The sequence below is a fragment of the Myotis daubentonii genome, chromosome 13, assembly GCF_963259705.1.
Source record: "Myotis daubentonii chromosome 13, mMyoDau2.1, whole genome shotgun sequence".
Lineage (NCBI taxonomy): Eukaryota > Metazoa > Chordata > Mammalia > Chiroptera > Vespertilionidae > Myotis > Myotis daubentonii.
The window spans coordinates 48030077-48048737 of NC_081852.1; the positions used below are offsets into that span (position 1 = coordinate 48030077).

Genomic DNA, 18661 nt, shown 5'->3' on the forward strand with positions numbered 1-18661 from the left:
CTCGGTCCCAAGGGTTTCACATGGAAACAGGCCCGGCTTACCCCACTGCCCTGGGGTATTCTTTGCACCAGGACCTTGCACTCTCTCTAGTCCAGGTTTGCCTGTTAAGCCTTCTTAGGCTGGCGAAGACCCTGAGCCCAGCTTGTGCTGGGCAGAGTGGCTCACGGGCAGGTACCCGGACTCGGCAGAAAATCCCTGGAAGACTGCCGGCTCCCAGTATCTGCTATAAAGCCCTTTAAAGACACTTAAAAAATTATCTCTAACCAATATGGCCTATGGGAAGAGGGATGTTGCAGGAAATGGGAGTCTAAGCAAGAACAACTGGCTTATCTGTAATGTCTGGTAGGAGCAGGGCTCAGAGCAGCCCCCAGGTGTGTGCTGGGTACCCCGGGCCTCTCCTCATCCCCGTCCCTCTCCTGCTCCGGGAGGGCCAGGCCCAATCCCCTGAGCTCTCAGATGCCACACACAAGCACGTCAATACTTGGGAAATCCCCACATCTGGCTCTCATGTGACCGAGCTATGCCCAGAAGGCCGGGGGGGGTGGGGGGTGGGGGGGTGGGGGGGGCCTGGAGGACAAGGGAGGGTCAGGAGTGTGAGCTCCCCCAAGAACCAGAGTTAACCCTTTGGCACGACAGCGCAGGGCCTCTGGCTGGTGCAGAGCCTGCACCTGGAGAGAAGCAGGAAGAAGGCCCAGTGCTCAGAGGGCCCTGGCTCACTACACAAGAGGGAAGGTGGGACCACTTCTCTGTGGTTGATGTCCTTTCTGGACCATCAGCCGCTGGGGAAACCCACTGGCTGGCGATCCCTTCTTCAGGGAGACCAGTCTATTAGGTGGTCAATGACCACCTCCTAGTGCCAGGCACCTGGCTGGGGAACCATTAAGTCAGGAGTCACGCCCTCCTTCCCAGGCAAGGACCTACATCCCCCAGGAGACCACAGAAGCGAGTCCTCCTAATGACAAGGAAAGGGTCTTAGGGCAAGTTCTCTCCCACCCGGGCGCACGTAGTCATTTTACACCTAGAACTTTTTAAAGTTTCAACAACCCTAGTGAAGGAGTGGCCTTCTGCACAACAGCCCTACCGGTAGGTGCTCCGGGTGTAGAGGACACGCCTCAGCCCGGTCGGGAAGAGTGGCACCTCGGACGGCTAATGCTGAGAGTACGGACCAGCTGCCCGCTGCCGCAGCTCGCCCTCTTCTCCAGGCTGGCTCATTCGAAACCCTCCGCCAGCCTGGTCGGCAAGGCTCTGCGGTTGAGCATCGACCTATGAACCAGGAGGTCACGGTTCGATTCCCAGTCAGGGCACATGCCCAGGTTCTGGGCTCCATCCCCAGTGTGGGGGATGGGCAGGAAGCAGCCGATCAGTGATTCTCTCTCATCACTGATGCTTCTATCTCTCTATCCTCTCCCTTCCTCTCTCTGAAATCAATAAAAATATATTTAAAAAACCAACAAAATAAAAACCTCCGCAAACCAGGGCTCATTTCACAAACCTCCTTCTCACTCTGCCCCAACCCCAGGGCACTGCATTATAACTGCTGTTTACCTTCTCACCTCCCAGGCCCGACTGAGAGTCCTGAGGACAAGGACTTCCCTGGATCCACCTCAGTGTCCCTGAGCTCCCACTGCAGGGCCTGGCGCAGGGGAAGAGCGCAGATGCACGCTGGGCAGCTCTACATGACAGCCGTGGCGGAGCAGTGAGGTCAGCCTGCGGCCTGGCAGGAACCATCTAAGCCCAGAAGGGACACCTAGTGCCAGTGTCCATTCAGAAACTCGTTCCTATCAATTCGGCCCTCGAGGGTTTGTCTACCCCTCACCTACCCCCCCCCCCCCCCGCCTCCAGGAGAGCTGCTACTAGTGTCGATTGAGCTTAGAGCAGAGAGAGCAACAGAGGTCATGAAGAAGGTGGGGACAGGGCCCTCTAATCAGAACCCTGTGATCAGATGCAAATGAGAACCTACGAAGGTGCACTTGGAGCCGCCAGGCTGCAGGGAGGGACAGGGGCAGGGCAGGGAGCGGGCAGGGCAGGGAGCGGACCGACCAGGAGACAGAACTGGGACAAGGGGCGTTAAAATGTGCAGGTTTCCTTGGGGGGGCCGTTGCCAATGTACAAAGAGAGTCTGGGTTTGGCCTCTTGTCACCAGCCTGTCATCACAGCTTTACAAGGTCCTCAGCCTCCTGCCAGAACAGTTATGCACTCAACCCTGACCTAGATCCAACACTCCGGAGCCGAAGGTGCTCCAGGGCCGAGCTGGGGTGACCTGGGATAATGGGAAAGGCAGCCCCCAGACCCTGCGGGGCTCCCCCGACAATGCCGCCCCCTGAGCCAGGAGCAGCATTGCAGAAGGAGCAGAGGGGGTGCCTCATCCGTCTGGGCTCAGGGAAGTGAAGGGACTTTCTGACATGGCCCAGTTTTCTGGGTACAAGACTCCAGGTCTGCCAGTAACAAAACCCATCTTTGTACCAGCTGATGGGGTCACGCGTGGCAATGACAAGATCCAGGGGGGCAAAGCAGCAAGAGTTGGGGAAAACCACTTTTTTCCCCCCGCAAACATCTAAGTTTTAGTGAAACTTTGGAAACAATTTTTCTTTGCCTCCACATTTCACAACTGGCCAATTATAAAAAGGCCACAAGCCAATGCAGCTACACACGCCACATTGCTCTTTCTAAACAAAGTAACTTCAGATCAGAAAAAGGTGCTAAAACAATAAGTGATGCACATTTCCCCAAATCTTTGTTTTTCCACTGGCTCCGTCATTACTGGAAATGTGGCCTCTTTTGTCACATGTCTGTAAACCAAAAGCCGAAGTGAGAAACAAGTTATTTTCTGGCCGACGGCTGCGGTGGGGAGCATTTCTTTGCTGGACCGCAACGCGGGTGTGTCCTCCCCCAAGAAGAAAACCGGATGGAAACAAAAGGCAGATGGAGCCTGGTCACTGCCTTCCGACGAGGCGAGATGGGAGGCCAGTGGCTGGGCAGGCCCCTTCCACAGCCATTCTCCAAGGCCCCAAAAGCTGGGCCAGTGTTCACTGTCCTCTGACTGGCCCCCCGTTCCCATGCTGGCCCAGCCCCCCAACTTGGGTGTTAACCAAATTGCATCTGCAAGGTTCCATCCAATCACTGTGCATCCCCAGGACGCTGATCCTTCTGCCGCCTCACTGCCCATCTACCTTGAACACCGCCATCAACCCACGTGGATGACCCTCCAAAAGTCAACCCTGGCTCGATCTCAGAATCCCTGGGGAGTCTGTCAAAATGCTATTTCCTGGCACCGCCCCCAGAGGTGCTGGCTCAGTAGGTGTGGGCAGGGCCAGGGAGCCTGGACGTCGGTTGGTGAGATTGTGAAGCTCACCTCCAGGCTTTGCACATGCTGTTCCCTGCCAGACCACCGGCCTGTTTTCCCTGCAGAAGCCGTGGCAGGAGTGAGGGGGCAGAAAGAGACGAGGCGGGGCTGAGCGTCAAGGCTACCAGCCAGCTGCCTCCATCCTGGGAGCGGACGCCTCACCCACCCCCGCCCCGTGTGTCCAGACCAGTGGAGCTGGGGGGCCGGGCTGCCTCTGGCTGAGGGAGTTGTGGCACAGACACACACACACACACACACACACACACACACACACACACGTGAGCATCAGTGCCACGTGGGCTGGCCGTGGAGCTGCCCAATCCATCAGCCGCCTTTCACTCCCAATTAGTTGGCTTTGAACTCCAGGGATGACATCAGGCTGAGGACCTGCAGCCATGAAAATTAAAAATTGTTTAAAACACCAGCCCGGGTGAGACGAGCCAGAGGCGATGCCTTCGCAAGACACGCCCGCTTTTGGAACTGGCGCCGGACGGTGCCAGGAATATCCTGGCCATCCCTGCGAAGCAGCCTGGGCCTCCTCACTGCCGAGGGGTGGCGCGGGCAGACAGGAACTCCCACCGGCATGCAGGCTCCCAGACCTGCCTTGGGAAATACTCGGAAAAGTCCTGCTGATGCTCTCTCCAAGGCTCCCTTTCTAGACTCATCTCCTGCGGGGGGGCCCCCCCCGCCCCGCCCACTCCCTAGCCCTTCTCTCCTGCCAGACTGGACACCTCTCCTTCCCTCAATTTCTCAAACTCATCCAGCCTCCGAGTCCCTGCTCATGATCTCCCCCCACCCCCCTGCCCACCCCTCGCTCATCTGTCTCTCCCTTCCTCCAGGACACGTCTCTAGCCCCCCTCTTATGTGACTCCTGCAGCTTGAGGATCACAATCCGTCCTGCCTTGTATGCGTTAATGAATCCCTGACAATGCCCTGCCTTCTCAGCTGAGCTGTGAGCTCCAAGAGGCCAGGGACCAGCAACGGCTTGAGGAATGGGAGCCTCGGGGAACCCTGCACACTGGGGGAGTGACACCGGCTGCATCTGCTTTGTCTCTGTCCGTCTCCCTCTGTGGTTGGTGAGCAGGGCAGGCCCCGGGCCAAGAGAGCTGGTTCTGCTCTGTGTCCTGGGGCATCCTCTGGGGGAAGAGGAGACAGGGGAAGTCTTAGGAGCTGCTTTCTCTGCTGCACAACGGCCCCCCTCACTCTGCCTCCGCCTCCTCCCAGGGCTCATGGAAGTGCGCTGAGCAGGACCCAGGTTCTGCCCACCCCTCTCCTTAGCCAGGCAACAGCCCCTCTCTTAGATGCTTCATTTCTAAAAGGAGAAGGCCAACTCACTTTCTATAGTAGCTGGTATATGTGTGTGGGTCTTTGCTTTCAGAAAATCCATCTCATTAGGAACCAAATTCATAAACAGAGAAATTAAGGGGATATTAGTCATACTCTGCAAAGAGACCCTTTATCCAATTAGGAATCCCTTGTGACCAAGGGGGTCCTTCTAAAACCTCAGGGGGCTCTTTCTGGGGCAGGTCCCTCCCACTGGGAACTGCCCGTTAGAGGTCCTCAGAGCCCACGTCCTGGTCACCTATAGGCCTTGGCTCAGGAAGGAACAGATTTCAGCAGAAAGAGGTCTGGATCAGGACTGGGTTCGAATCCCCTGTCGACCTGGCTAGGTAACCTTAGGCAAGTTCGTTAACCTACCTTTCCTGGTCTATAAATGGGGGGTGGGGGGGGGCAAGACCACCTGCCTGGGTTATTGTAGGCTTATTGGCCATTACAAGATGGTGCACACACTGCCTTCCCCCGTCTGATCAAGGAGTCCCTTGTGGCAGAGGGCAAATCTACAGCCAGCGGTCTCTCCCGGTTGAGAGCCAGACACCTAAGATGCGTCTCCAATTCACAATAAAAGCAGCTTAGTGTTTACTGGACCAAGCACAGTGTTGGAGGTAACCCTTCATATGCATTAACTCACCTTCAAGCTTCAAACAATCTGATGAAGTGCTAGCATTATCCCATTTCACAGATGAGGAAACTGAGGCACCGGCAAGTGAAGGACTTTCCCAGAGCTAGGGCATGAAGCTAGGCATTTTGGTTCTGGAGTCCGTGTTCTTAATTCTGCAGCATACTCTGCCATGGCTGAATCTAGGTCCATCTCCTCTGGGCCAGGCCCAGGGCTCACAGACGGAAATAAATGCCTCAAGTGGGTCTTTACTCTCAAAGCAAAGGTAAAACCAAATTCTCTCCTCCTTCCAGAACCCATCGATAACTAAAACAACAATGGTAGCTGCTATTATTGGGAGCCTGCTATGTGCCAGGCCCTCTGCTAGTTCAACCCTTACATTTAATCGAGGCGGGTACAATTTGTACCCCCATTTTCCATATGGGGGCATGAAGGTCATGGGTTAAGTAAGTTTCCGGGTTACAGAGCAAACGCACGGCAGAGAAGGGGTTCAGACCCTGTCTGTCTGATGCCCAAACCTAACTCTCACCTCCAAGCAAAACATGCTTCTCCTGATGTAACTACAGTAACGCTGATCTCCTTAATTCTGTCCAATACTAATAATGCAGGTTTTATGATCACTAAAATGGAAGTTGGCCTGAGCTCACCAGTTATTCCAAAGAAAAGTATAAAGTAAACAGGATTTCATGAGAAGCATCCATACTTGCTCCAAAGAACAAACTTACAACACTCTTGAGCAACCTTATTTGCATTTACACTAGCGGCAGCTTCACGGAACTGCTGGGAAGAGGACCAGTCCTTCAGCCCAGCAACAATCCCAGGGCCAGGTGGAGTCCACAGGATCCGTGGCCTCCTGCGCCCCCTGGTGGCGCAACTCAGAACTCCTGGGTCATGGGCCCTGGACAACGCCGCTTCCTAGAGCTGAGAGCGCCATTGAAGCCCCAGCTCGCTCTGAGCTCCCAGAGCAGCGCTCACCTGGCCAATCACAGCTAACAGCAACAGGCCCTTCCCACTGCCAGGCACAAAGCCCTCTAACAGCATCACCTCCTTGAACCTCTGCACCATCCTGCAGGTAGCTGCTCTGATAACGACTTCATTTTACAGGAGAGACAGTTTTGTGTGTCAACTTTTCAACCATACACTAAGCTAGGTGTTGCTGGGGAAGATATTTTGCAGATGTGATAAAGTCCATAATTACTTTGCTCTCAGTGAGATTATGTAGATATTGGGGGGGGGGCAGATTGGGGGGCTGAGCCAATCAGCTGAAAGGCCTTAAGGGCAGAGCTGAGGCTTCACTAAAAAAGAAATTGCACAAAGAAAAAGAAAAAAAGAAAAGAAAAAGAAATTTCACCTGTGGGCCACAACCCCAGCTTGCCCTTGAACTTCACACTTGCCTAGTCAGCCAAATCCTTGCAGAAATCTCTGAATACAGACATAGCTCCTCCAGGTTCTGTTTCTCTAGTCGGCCCCTGACCAACACAACAGAACAGGGGAGGTAACAGAGCCGAGATGACATGACCAGCAACATGTGGGACCAAGACAGGAAGCCCAGGCAACCTGGCTCTTCCCAGCGCCCAGTAAAACTCCCCCTCACAGCCCACACCGTCATCACACCCAGCGCCCCCACTGCAGCTGGCGTCCTCATCGCTCATCTGTCTCGTCACCGGCCAGGGAAATGCTCCTAAGATCTAAGTCAGGTCACAGCCCCTCTTCAGGACCCTTTAGAGCAGGGGTGGGGAATGTCCAGCCCCTGGACCGCGTAAGGCCCTTGAAATCATCTGGTCTGGCCCTGCCCAGGCATTCGGGGTGAGTTAATGAAATGTTTGACCAGTATAGCAGGCACATTTTTAAGTTGATAATTTAGTGTGGCCCATGAATGATGTTATAAATATCCATATGGCCCTTGGCAGAAAAAAGGTTCCCCACCCCTGCTTTAGTGGCGCTTTATCTCACGGTGGAAGTCAAAATCCTAAAAACGGCCTGCAAGGCCCCGGTGGTCTATGCTGCTCTCCCCACCCCCAGCTGCATCTCTGCTCTCCCTTCCTACCACCTCGACCTCCCTCTTCTCCATCCCCAGCACAAGCCTCCCTGCCTTGCCCCAAGCAAGCCAGCATGCTCCCGCCCCAGGGCCTTTGCACTCACTGTGCCCTCGGCCTGGACTGCTCTTCCTCAGGTAATATGGCACTCCCTCCATCTAATACACATCCTTGTAAATACAGCTCACCACCCTGAGAAGACTGTAAACCCCTCGAAGGCAGGCAGACACATTCCTGTAACCTCAACACCTGACACAGTACCTGGCATAGAGCTGGTGCGAGGCCTGCAGCTAGGTCCTCACTCTCAAGGGGGTGGAAAGAAATAAAGGAAGTAAAAAGAAAGAAGGCAAACCCAAGAGGTAATTAGAGTGTGGTCAGTGAGGTGCAGGGAAGAAGCAGGGTGAGTTGAGGGGGCAGTTAGGCAGTGGAGGATGGGGGCAGCTTCTCCCAGGTGACAATTAAGCAGAAATCTTAAGAAGGAGCTAGCCATGTGGGAACAGCATTTAGGCAGAGGGAACAGCAAGTGTAAATAAAGGCCATATGGAGAGAACAAACAATGTACACTGAGTGGCCAGACTATGACCGGCCAGATTATTATGACCACCCCATCAGGACAATGAAGTGAATTAGTTATGCAAATAATCTACACTAATAAAAGAGAAAGATGCAAATTGGCCATACCTTCACAACACCCACCAGCCAATCAGGCGTGAGTATGCAAATTAACCCAACAAAGCTGGCGGGTTAATTTGCACATGCAGGTGCCAAGTGGCCAGGGGCATTCCTCACCGCCCCAGCTGCTCTGGGCCTCTGGGCAGCATGGGAAGGCAGAAAGGTGGCTCCGGGCCGGAGCGAAGGCGGTGCCTGCAGCCAGGGGAAAGAAGGCCCATTCTTGCACGAATCTTCGTGCATCGGGCCTCTAGTTATAATAATAAAACCTTGAGAGTATTGCTTAGGAAGTTTTCAATATTCAGTATTTTTGGAAGTGTCAATGAAGTACTGATGGGGTGGTCATAATAATCTGGCGACTCAGTGTATGCAAGGTATGGCTGAGCAGAGAGTGCTGGAGTGGGAATGGGGTGGGGAGAGGAAGAGAGGATAGGAACCCAGGGCAGGATGGCCGGGGGTGGGGGGGCGGAGGATGGGGGGGGGAGGAGCACACAGAACTCTGTAGGCTGAGAGAAGGAGTTTTCTTTGGTTAAGATGGGAAGGTCTTTGGTGGCATTTAAGCAGAAAAGCTCATTATTTGGTATGTGTTTTGGAGCGCTCACTCTAGCTGTGGTGCAGATAAAAGGGTAGAAGGGCAAGGGTGGAAGCAGAGAGGCCAAGGAAGGAGCTGGTGGGCAGGCAGAGAGGCTTCCCAACAGGGGCTGGTGGTGGAGGTGGGAGAGCTGAACGGATCTGGAGGTCAGGTTGGCAGGTGAGAGAAAGGGAGGAGTCAAGGGTGACTTCTAGATGTTGGGCTTGAGCAACAGGGTGGATGGGGTGGGGAAGATGCAGGAAGGAGCAGAAATCTGAGGCTGTTTTCAAGGTCCCCGGTCCTGCCCCGCCCTAAGGCTGTGTTCTGTTGAGAACTTTCTCCCTGTTGACTCCACCCTCCCTAGGCCTGGCTTCAGATCTGTGCTCAAGGAGCTCCCTCCTAGAGATCTTCCTAGGAGCTGGGGCTTTGGGGTCTAAAATGAGAAAGTGATGACAGCACCATTTCCTCGGTGCAAATGTCCCTCGCTAAAGGGACCCTGGGAGCTTCACAACAGAGCAGGGGCGAACCCTAAACTCGGACTCACATCCTCACTTTGCCACAGACTGTGGGCAGCCATCCTCTCAGAGCCTCAGTTTCTCATTTGCAAAATGGGAATCCTACCCACCCACCCTCTAGGCAACGTGGCTCTGAGCAACAAGTGAGGAGACATTTGTAAAGTTGCCAGCACACAGTAAATGCTCATCAAATAATAACAGTAGCTAGCTTGCACTTTGGGAGAGCTTTCCAGGTTGCAGGTAGTGTTCTAAGCATATCTAATCTAATAATAGATAAACATGGTAATTGACCGAACCTTCACTATGCCTCCCATTGGCTAATCAGTGTGATATGCAAATTAACCACCAACAAAGATGGTGGCTAATTTGCATACTGCAGGCAGGGCGGGCCAGCGTGAGCCGCCATCCGCCATCCGGGCCCCTGTGTGCCGCCTAAGCCCCGCCCCCAGCCGGGACCTTGTGTGCAGCCCTGGGTGGGCGGGACCCCAGTCTGTGGCCCTGGGCCGAGGGGCTTGGTGGTGCGATCGGCCCGAGGAAGCTCTATTCTTGCAGGAATCCTCCTGCAACGGGCTTCTAATTAATATATATATATATATTTGTCATTATAACCATATGAGGTGTGTATTAGTCAGGGTTCTTCAGAGAAACAGAACAGGGTATGCATATAATATATGATTATGGAGGCATGGTGAACCCCAAATCTGATGTGGTAGGCTAGCAGGCTAAATACTCAGGGAAGAGCTGCAGTTCAAGTACAAAGGCAGTCTGCTTGCAGAATGACTTGTTGCTCAGGGGAAGTCAGTCCTTGTTCTATTAAGGCCTTCAACTGACCAGATGAGGCCAACACATGTTATAGAAGGTAATCTCTAAGTCCACTGATTTATCAGTTTTTATTGATTTCGAGAGAGGAAAGGAGAGGGAGAGAGAGCAATACAAACATCAATGATGAGAGAAAAACATCCATCGGCTGCTTTCTGCATGACCCTAAGAAGGGACCAAGTCCACAACCCAGGCATATACCCTGACCGGGAATCAAACCATGACCTCCTGGTTCATTGGCTGATGCTCCACTACTGAGCCACACCGACCAGGCTCAAAGCCCACCAATTTAAAAGTTAATCTCATTCAAAACCCACCTTCATAGAACCATTCAGAATAATGCTTTACCACGGCTGAGCCAAGCTGACACATAAATTAAGTAGAATGAACCACTACAATGTGTGAGAATTCTTTTTGACAATGAGTATGAATGTTATCCCCAATCTACAGATGAGAGAGCAGGCACAGAGAGGGTAAGATATCGGCCCCGGGTCTCAGAGGAGGAAAGCCAAGCTCTAAACTCCTGCCGCGGCTCCAGAGCTGGCACTTTAACCACGAGGCTAAGTGGCCATTATCCTAAGCACACCAGCGCAAATTAAATTCCTCCATCCAGCCTCCTCCCGGCCTGGGAGTGGAAGGCAGAGGAACTGGGTGAGGTTTCCCTGGGTGGGGCCCTGCATTGCTTAAGAAGCAGCACAGAACCTGAGCTTCAGAGGCTGGGGGTGGGGGGACCTGAGGAGTTATCTGGTCCAACCCCTGACTTCACGGAGGGAAACAGGCCCCGAGTGGAAAAGGAATCACCCAGTCCCATGGCTTCAGAAAGTCTGATGATGATGAGAAACTAATACTTCTGTCGTAGTTATCGTGTGCTACATGTGAGATAGATAGAAAATGAGCAAACTGAAGCAGAGGTTATACACCTGCCTAAGACCAAACCTGCCAGATTCTGAGCCCAGGCTCAGCCAGGACACTAGGGTCTGAGGCCAGCGCAAGTCTCCTGGGAGGGGGCTGTCCAGACACAGGCCCAGGTTTGCAGGTCCTTCCCAGTTCTCGGGGGCCGTGACTGCAAGTGACAGCTGAGGCGATGTTGCAGCTCCTCAGGGTCATAAGGCAGCCGACCCTCCTGGCCACGGAGGAAAGGCCTTCTGCATCAGGGGGCGGGCACTCCAGAGACGCCCCCGCCCAGGTGACAGGGCCGAGCACACACATCTCATCCCACAGCTCCCCACCCCCCCAAACAGGGAACCAAACACATGAACACAGGCTCTAACCCACAACCAAACAGAGCCCAACACACTGGCACACATACCCAACGTCTGTGCACCCACACAAGTAAACAGCCTCACAGCACGCAACGATGCAGACCCACTCAACCCCACATACACACTTGCCACCCAGTACATCACCCAGGACACAACTTTCCAATCCCAATAAGCGTATGAGCAAACTCTTGTATGCATAGAACAGAGAAACCCACACTCAGAAACACACACTATGCAACCAACCCCTAACCCCCAACCCCCCCCCCCCCCCCAATCCATCACACACAGACACACTCGCCTCTGCTCATCCACAAGCCAGGGCACTGGGATACATGCCTCCCAGAGGAACCATTAACGTAAGCCACGTGGTTATACACACTTCCCACATCCCCAAGGGCCAGGCCTCCTCAGAGGGCGGCTCACCCCCATAACTCACCACCCCCATAAATAGAGGCAGTACCCATGCCAACATGGATGGATGCAGTCCGAGTGCCTTCCCTCCCTCCCCCATCTGTACACACACAGCCCTAACTCCTAGGGACCACCCTCCCCCATCAACGACACCCCACCCACACCAGGCATCCGCCTAGCCCGGCCTGCCCCACCCAGGAGAACCCTTCTCTGACCCCAATGGACAGCGCCCGCAGTGGAGGGCTGGCTCCGCCTCTCTCCCTGTCTCCACCCGCTTGGCAAACTCAGGGTGAGCCCTGGCACCTGCCAGGCCAAGGCCAGGGCCGTTGGGCCCCCTCAGACTCGCGTCTCTGCTGTGGCCACGCAGAGCTCCCTCCCCCGCAGCAAGGAGGGCGCACTCAGAGCCTGAGGAGGAGGAGGAGGAGGAGGAGGAGGAGGAGGAGGAGGAGGAGGAGGAGGAGGAGGAGGAGGAAGTCTGCGCTGCAGGGTGAAAACTCAGCCACCCAAGTACGACCCCTTCCCAGTCCTGGACGTCACAGTCCCGCGGGGAAAGCCCTGCGTCTCTGTTAACCTTCCTATCACCCCGCGCCACGGGAAGTACCCAAGGAGCAGTCAGAGCAGTGCCCAGCAGTGTCCAGCAGTGGGCACCGCAGCCCGGGGGAGGCCGGGAAGGGTCGCCTGCCAATGTTGTGGGGACTTAGGCCCCTCCAGAGACACCCCCACACTCCCCATGCACCCACTCCATTCCCACAGGGACGGCTGGGGGACGGGGCGGGGGGGGGGGGGGGACGGGGACGGAGAAGGCGCAAGTACCAGAGATCTTAGGTGCAAGAAGGGGGTACCCCAGCCCCGCAGGACCTCAGGGCAGGCGGGCACGGACCCCCACCCCCTAAGAAAGTACTTCGCAGGGTCGCACGGTCGGAGAGGAGCGTGCACGAAGCGGGAGGGGAGGCTGGAGGGGAGGACGCCCGGAGTCTCCCTTACCTGATTTCCTCTTGGAACTGCCATAGTCCCTGAAAAAGAAGCAACAACAGATAGACATGGTTAGGGCGTGCGGGAGCGGGGGCTGCAGGGCTGCGGCTGCAGGGCGCCCACGAGCGGGCTGCGGTGGGTCCCCACGCCGCAGCTCATGTGATCCCCGCGGCCGGCGAGCCGCGCGCTCCGCAGCCGCACGCACTGCGCGCCGCGCCTGCCCGCGGGTTCCCTGCCAGTCCGGCCTCGGGGCAGGATTCGCCCATCCCGCTCCACCCCGCACGCCCCGCCCGCCCGCCGCCGCCAGCACCCCGACCCCGCCCAGCCCCGCCCCGCCCCGCCCCGGCCCGACAGGAGGGGCTGCAGAGGCTGCTCGTGCCCTTTCCTCGGTTCCTTCCCCCATCCTCGCGGATGCGGGAGGACGAGGTAGGTTCCCACGCACTTTGCAAACAGGGACACAGGCTCTGGAGGTTGGCTGCTGGGACCCAGGCCCTGCCCGCTGTGCAGCCTGCTCCCCACCCCAGCAGGGCTCCCCCATTTTTGGCCTTGCTAGCTCATGCCCACTCAACCTTTAAGTCACTCCTGAAATGTCACCCCCTTCACGTATCTTCCTCGACAGTTCCCCCCTCTCCAAACTGGCCTCCAAGTAATATGTACTTGTGGGATCCTATGACTAAAGTCTGCCCCTGCCCTAGACCCAAGCTCCCTGCCAGGAATGAACCCCAACCTCGCCTCCAGGTGCCCTCCAGGAGGCCCCTCCCACCACCTCTTCTAGTTGCAAACCTCAGGGAAGCCGCACAGGATTCTAAAATGCTGGGCACCTGGCTGGGATCTGTCTGGAGACAAGAGGAAATGCCTCTCATTTCCCCCCCGGGGGTCAAATAAAATGCCCATTTCAGGCTCTGGTCTAAGCCAACTGGCCAGCTAGGTCCACCTGCTGGAAATGGACAGCAGGGTCAGACTCCCAAGATTCCAATTCTGCAAGTCCGGGGGTGGGGGAGCCTGGGCTTTGGGGGCGCTTGGTAAGCTCCAAGGTAACTGGCCCACACAGCGAAGGGTGAGGCTCCCCTCTCCTACACTCCGATGTTTCCTAAAGTTTGGGCTCAGAACTCAGAGAATTGGAATGCTGGGGCCGAGGCCCAGGAACCTGCATTTCTGTAAGTCCATCCTCCCTACCCCATTCTAATTCCGTGCCTTTCAATCCTCACGTCCACATTCAGGGGAAGGTCCTATCGCCCCCATTTTACAGATGAGGAAACAGAGGTTCAGCCACTGCCCACAGTCACCCTACCCAGTGGGAAGGGCAGTGGTTTGCAAGCCCACCCACAGGATGAAAACCGCAGGGTGGATGCGGTGCAGGAGGATCTGCTGAGTCTGTTGCCTCCAAAGGATCAGGAAGGTAGAGTTCCCGTGTGCCCCTCCCCGCACCTGGCAGTTTCATCTCCTTGGGGCAGAAGGGAGGCAGGGAGAGACTGTGCCCGGGCCTGACTGTGCCCGTGAAGCCCAATGGTGGGGAGAATTCCCCGTGAAGGGGAGCACACAATATGGTGGCTATGTCCTGCCCAGCACACGTGCCACTCCCAAGGACGGAATTCATCTCTCAGGCTTTTTTGCTGACTGGGGCCCAGGGAAGGGCAGAGAATAGATGGCAGAGAGGAGCTGCCCCTCCCCATCCCACCCTCCCCACTTTCCCACTGGCCCAGCCCGAGGAGCCCTCTGGGCCTGGGATCACAGGGGCCCACTGACCATCCCCTGGCTGCCAGTAGTCCAGGCAGGGGTACCTTCCTCACATGAAGGCCACCTTCTCCCTGTTCATGCAGCTGCTGACTGCCCCAGGGCGGTGTGTGGCCGGGGTGGGGTGAGGGGTGCATGTGAGGGGGGTAAAGGCAGGCAGGGTCTTATCCTGTGACAAGAGAGCCCTGAGGCTCGGGTGTGGGAGAGGGACAGAACTCACAGGAGCTGAGTGCTTCCTCTGCCAGGACCAGCCTGGTCATTCTCCACGGGACCCTCTGGGGAGCTGGTTACAAATTCAGACGGGGGGGGGGGGCACCCCAACCCGTCTGCATCTCCAACAAGCTTCCCCTCCCCCAGGGAGAGGGTGTTCTGAGGCTGGGCCAGTGTTGGCTGAGCACCTGCCTCAGACTCCACCCCCTTTGCTACAACCCTGACATGTAGGCAGGGGTGGTGCTAAGAGGCACCCCAGTCCCCCACCACAGTCTGCATCAGACCCCAGCCAGCCCTAAGCAACATTGATGCTTAGTAAGAGCAAGGTGCTTGCAGTGCCCAACCAGCCTCCAGGCAAATGCCCCGCCTGCCTGTCCTTCAACCAGAGTAGAGCCCTTCCCACCAAAGACTCCAAGACTTCTAGACCACTGCAGGGGGTGTGGTCCCTCCGTTTGCAGGTAAGGACAGCAAAGCTAGAGAAGCTGTCCAACTTGGTCAAGGTCTTACAGTGAGTAGGGAGGCTGGGGTTGGACACTGAGACCTTAGGCCTTGTAGGGCTCACGCAAATCTCCAAAAACTGCCACCCCCTGGAGCCCTGGGGGCAGGGCAGGGAGGGGGGCAAATCTCCAAATACTGCCACCCCCTGGAGCCCTGGGGGCAGGGCAGGGAGGGGGGCAAATCTCCAAATACTGCCACCCCCTGGAGCCCTGGGGGCAGGGCAGGGAGGGGGACGCAAGGCCCTGGGGCCTGGGAAGTGCAGAGTTAATGGAGTGGAGGCTGAGTCCTGGCAGTGGGCAGCCGGGCTGTGGCTGAATGGAGGGAATGGCAGGCACAGGAACCTTTCCTTCATGGCATCTGGCCTCCTGCCTCTTAGCAGTTCCTGGGTGGGTACCTTTTAGCAAAGCCCTTTCGTATTTTTAGCTGCTGAATATGCTGAGAAGCAGCTTAGGTATCCAGCGGCTGGGACTCCCCCATGCCTCACATACTGGGGCATGGGGGGTGGGAGGGCAGGGCTCCCCACCTCTGGCAATCCTACCTCCTGCTGCCTGCCGGGCAATCAGTCCTGGCCCCGGATGGACAGCAAGCCCTCTGGTGGGGTCCAGCTCCTGAACAAGTCAAGGCTGCCCCCACCTCCCCTCCTTGCTCCCATTCTTGCCCTGAGCTGGTGCTCACAGCCCCCGCCCACTGGTGACTCCACGCCACGTAGGTCACAGTCTAGCCTGCTTCCGACCTGCTGCTGAATCACTGTCACCCAGGGAGCCACAGGAAGGAGAAGGAGGGGAGGGAGGGACGTCTCCCTCTAGTGCCGCCAGAAGCTAATGTAATTGAAAAGGCCTCCCAGGCTGTGTCTGTCCTCACTGTGTCCTCACAGCAGGCCACTCGGCCTTCTCTGTGACTGGTCCAGGGGTGACAAAGGCCACAGGTACAGTGACTATTCATCCCAGGCAAACCAGGACATGGGACTTTCAGGACTGAAACTGGGAAAGTCACAGACAAACTGGGCCAGCTGGTCACCCCGTGGTCCACAGGTCTGGCCTGGCTGGGAAAGACCGGAGGCCTTCTCCTGCCTAGCACCACCCCTCCCCCATTTGTTTTTCTTGTAACTTTTTACAAAATATTTTTATTGGTTTCAGAGAGGGAGAGAGAAGGAGAGGGAGAGGGAAATAGAAACATCAATGATGAGAATCACTGGTCGGCTGCCTCCTGCACGCCCCACACTGGGAATGGAGCCCGCAATCTGGGCATGTGCCCTGACCAGGAATCGAGCCATAGTTCAACGCTCAACCACTGAGCCACGCTGGTCGGGCACCCCTCCCCCATTTAAGCAGGGACTCCTGAGGCCTCCCTCTGCCCCACATGATATAAATAGTTCATCTCTTGGTCCTTCCTCACGGGAGGAGGTTCTGAATGAGGATCACAGGGCAGGTTCTGGAAGCAACAGACTCCAGTTCAACTCTGCTATTTGCTCGCTGGATGGTCTGGAGCTACCTGCTTCACCTCTTGAGCCTCTATTTCTCTATCGGTAGAATGAGGATAATGACCATACCAACCCCTTAGGAACTGCGGAAGATGAAACGTACAGGATACATAAAAGGGCTCACAGGGTGCCCGGCACAAAAAACGCTGTATAACTTGTCTTTATTATTATCCTTTCAGCCCTGGACCTAACCTCACCTTAGCTGCTACCCAGAGGCGTGCAGAGCCCCGAAAACAAAAGAAAGTGGCTTCTTAAGGACCTCCCCACGATGCTGGCAGCACAGTGGCCAAGAGGGCAATTCCGGCCTCATTTTCAGAGTCTTTGGTTTTCACAGACACCAAACCACCCGGGTCTCTGTCTAGCCCTGTCCACCTGGGCAAAGCCTGTTTCTGAATGTTTGATCTGAGCTCCTCGGCAACGAGCATATTTTCAGGGAGCACTGACCGTAGGAACTGGCTGCTCTGGACTCAATGACTGGGATGCGTTTAACCTCCCAAGGAGCGGGCAACTCTCAGAGCCCCAAACCAGCAGATGCAAGGGGCCCTGCGCTTTCATGCGATGATGGCACTCAGAAGGGTCTGCATTCCTTTTATTCTTTTTTCCCCTTTCATTTCTCTTGGTGAGACATGCTGTGTTCCTGCCCTGGACATTCTAGAGAAGGGGCTGGTGTTGGGGAAAGCAGAGGGCGAGAGGCTAGAAGGGGGGGAGTGGGAAGGGCATTTAACAATTCGTGTGTGTTTTCACACATGCCTCCCTACTGTCTGGCCTCCCAGAAAATTCCCAGCAGGCACCTGACCTTGGTGCTCTGAAGCAGGCAGAAGTGGTATTGATCCATTTTATGGATGAGGAGACTGAGTCTGGGCTCATGAGGCTACACTGACAGTCCTGACCCAGAGTGCTCCCCACGCTGAGGCCCCCCAGGGACTGGGCTGCAAGAAGAGGACGCACAAGCAGCAAGAGGCTCTTGCTGGGGGAAAGGCGGAGACCATCCTTCCGGTCAGCATTCCCAGAATGAGAGGCAAAGCCAGGAAGAGCCACCGAGGCGAGGGAGAAAGGAGGAGAGGAAGCCTCGCCTGACTGGGCCAGCCCTGAGGAAGGGCGCGGAGTCCTGCCGGGTGGAATTCTGAGTCTACAGGGCCTGGCCCTCCGCCACCTGCCTCCGCTCTCCCATTCTCGCTCCCATCAGCAAGTGACCTGGCAGCGGAGGACACGCATGCACAGGCTTCCAGCCCGATGTTCTCACCCTCCTGTCTGCTGGCTGACATTGGCGGCTTGGCCCGGGACGCCCGTCGGCAGGGCCTGCTGCCGCGGAGAACTGCTGGAGAGGCTGGCTAGCTTGCCAGGTGGCTCTGGGTGACCTTGAGCGCCAAGTGGTCTTGGGGACACGGGTGGTACCTAGAACATGGGGGTTGTGTGTGTGTGTGTGTGGGGGGGGTTGTTATGCAACCCTGGCCTGGGAGTGCCATGGAGCCCTTGAGGTGTGTAATGATGATTTTGACTGCTGTTATCAGCCCATAAGTGCTTTTTCAGCTCCTGCTGTAGGCTCTCTCAGGAAGGCCCGTGCAGGCGCAGGAGAAATACAGGACATGCGCTGGCCTGCAAGTGTGGGGTGGAGTTAAAGGAAAGAACTACCTGGCTCAGTGAGAAATCTTGCATTCTGAGACATTCCGAGAGGCACCGGAGTGGTTACACCCCACGTGCAGAGACAAGATCCTGGGGCTGCACGACACCGCAGGCAGCTTCCTGGAGGAGGGAGCCCTGACCTAGCCTTGAAGGATCCCAGGGGTGTGGACCCACGGAGGGAGTAGAGAGGGCCAAGCTCTAGAAGCAGGAACAAGCAGCTCTAAGCAGAGGCTGGGCAAGCAGAGGGACAGCCAGGGAAAGGCCACGATGGGGGGGGGGGGGGGGCGGGGAGAGGGACGGGGGTCAGCAGTGAGGTGGGGAGGGACTTTGATGAAGGGGAAGGAGAGACTTTGATGTCCAGCTGTGAAGGTTTCAGAATCTGGGAGTCATGTCTGGGTGCACCAAAGGGAGATTTTTACAAGAGGTGAGGTAGACAGTTAGGGGCGGGGCGGAGAGGCTGGGACAGCCTGGCGATGATGTCACCAGCCCCCGCGCTCTGGGCCTGGCTCTGCCCCTCAGTGGCTGGTGGCCCTGGGCCGTCCGCTCCAAACTCCTGCTTTT

At 56.3% G+C, this 18661-nt stretch overlaps 1 protein-coding gene across 3 annotated transcripts in view; it reads right to left on the reverse strand.

The window, feature by feature from the left end:
- SH3PXD2A (SH3 and PX domains 2A) overlaps positions 1–18661 on the reverse strand; it is a 220518-nt gene that overhangs the window by 72437 nt on the left and 129420 nt on the right. For all 3 annotated transcript variants that reach the window (XR_009448256.1, XM_059661286.1, XM_059661287.1), the window contains exon 6: positions 12568–12596. Coding sequence is in view for 2 of the 3 variants with exons in the window: in XM_059661286.1 (XP_059517269.1) it covers positions 12568–12596 (29 nt within the window). In the remaining variant the exon portion in view is untranslated. The remainder of the gene's footprint in view (positions 1–12567; positions 12597–18661) is intronic.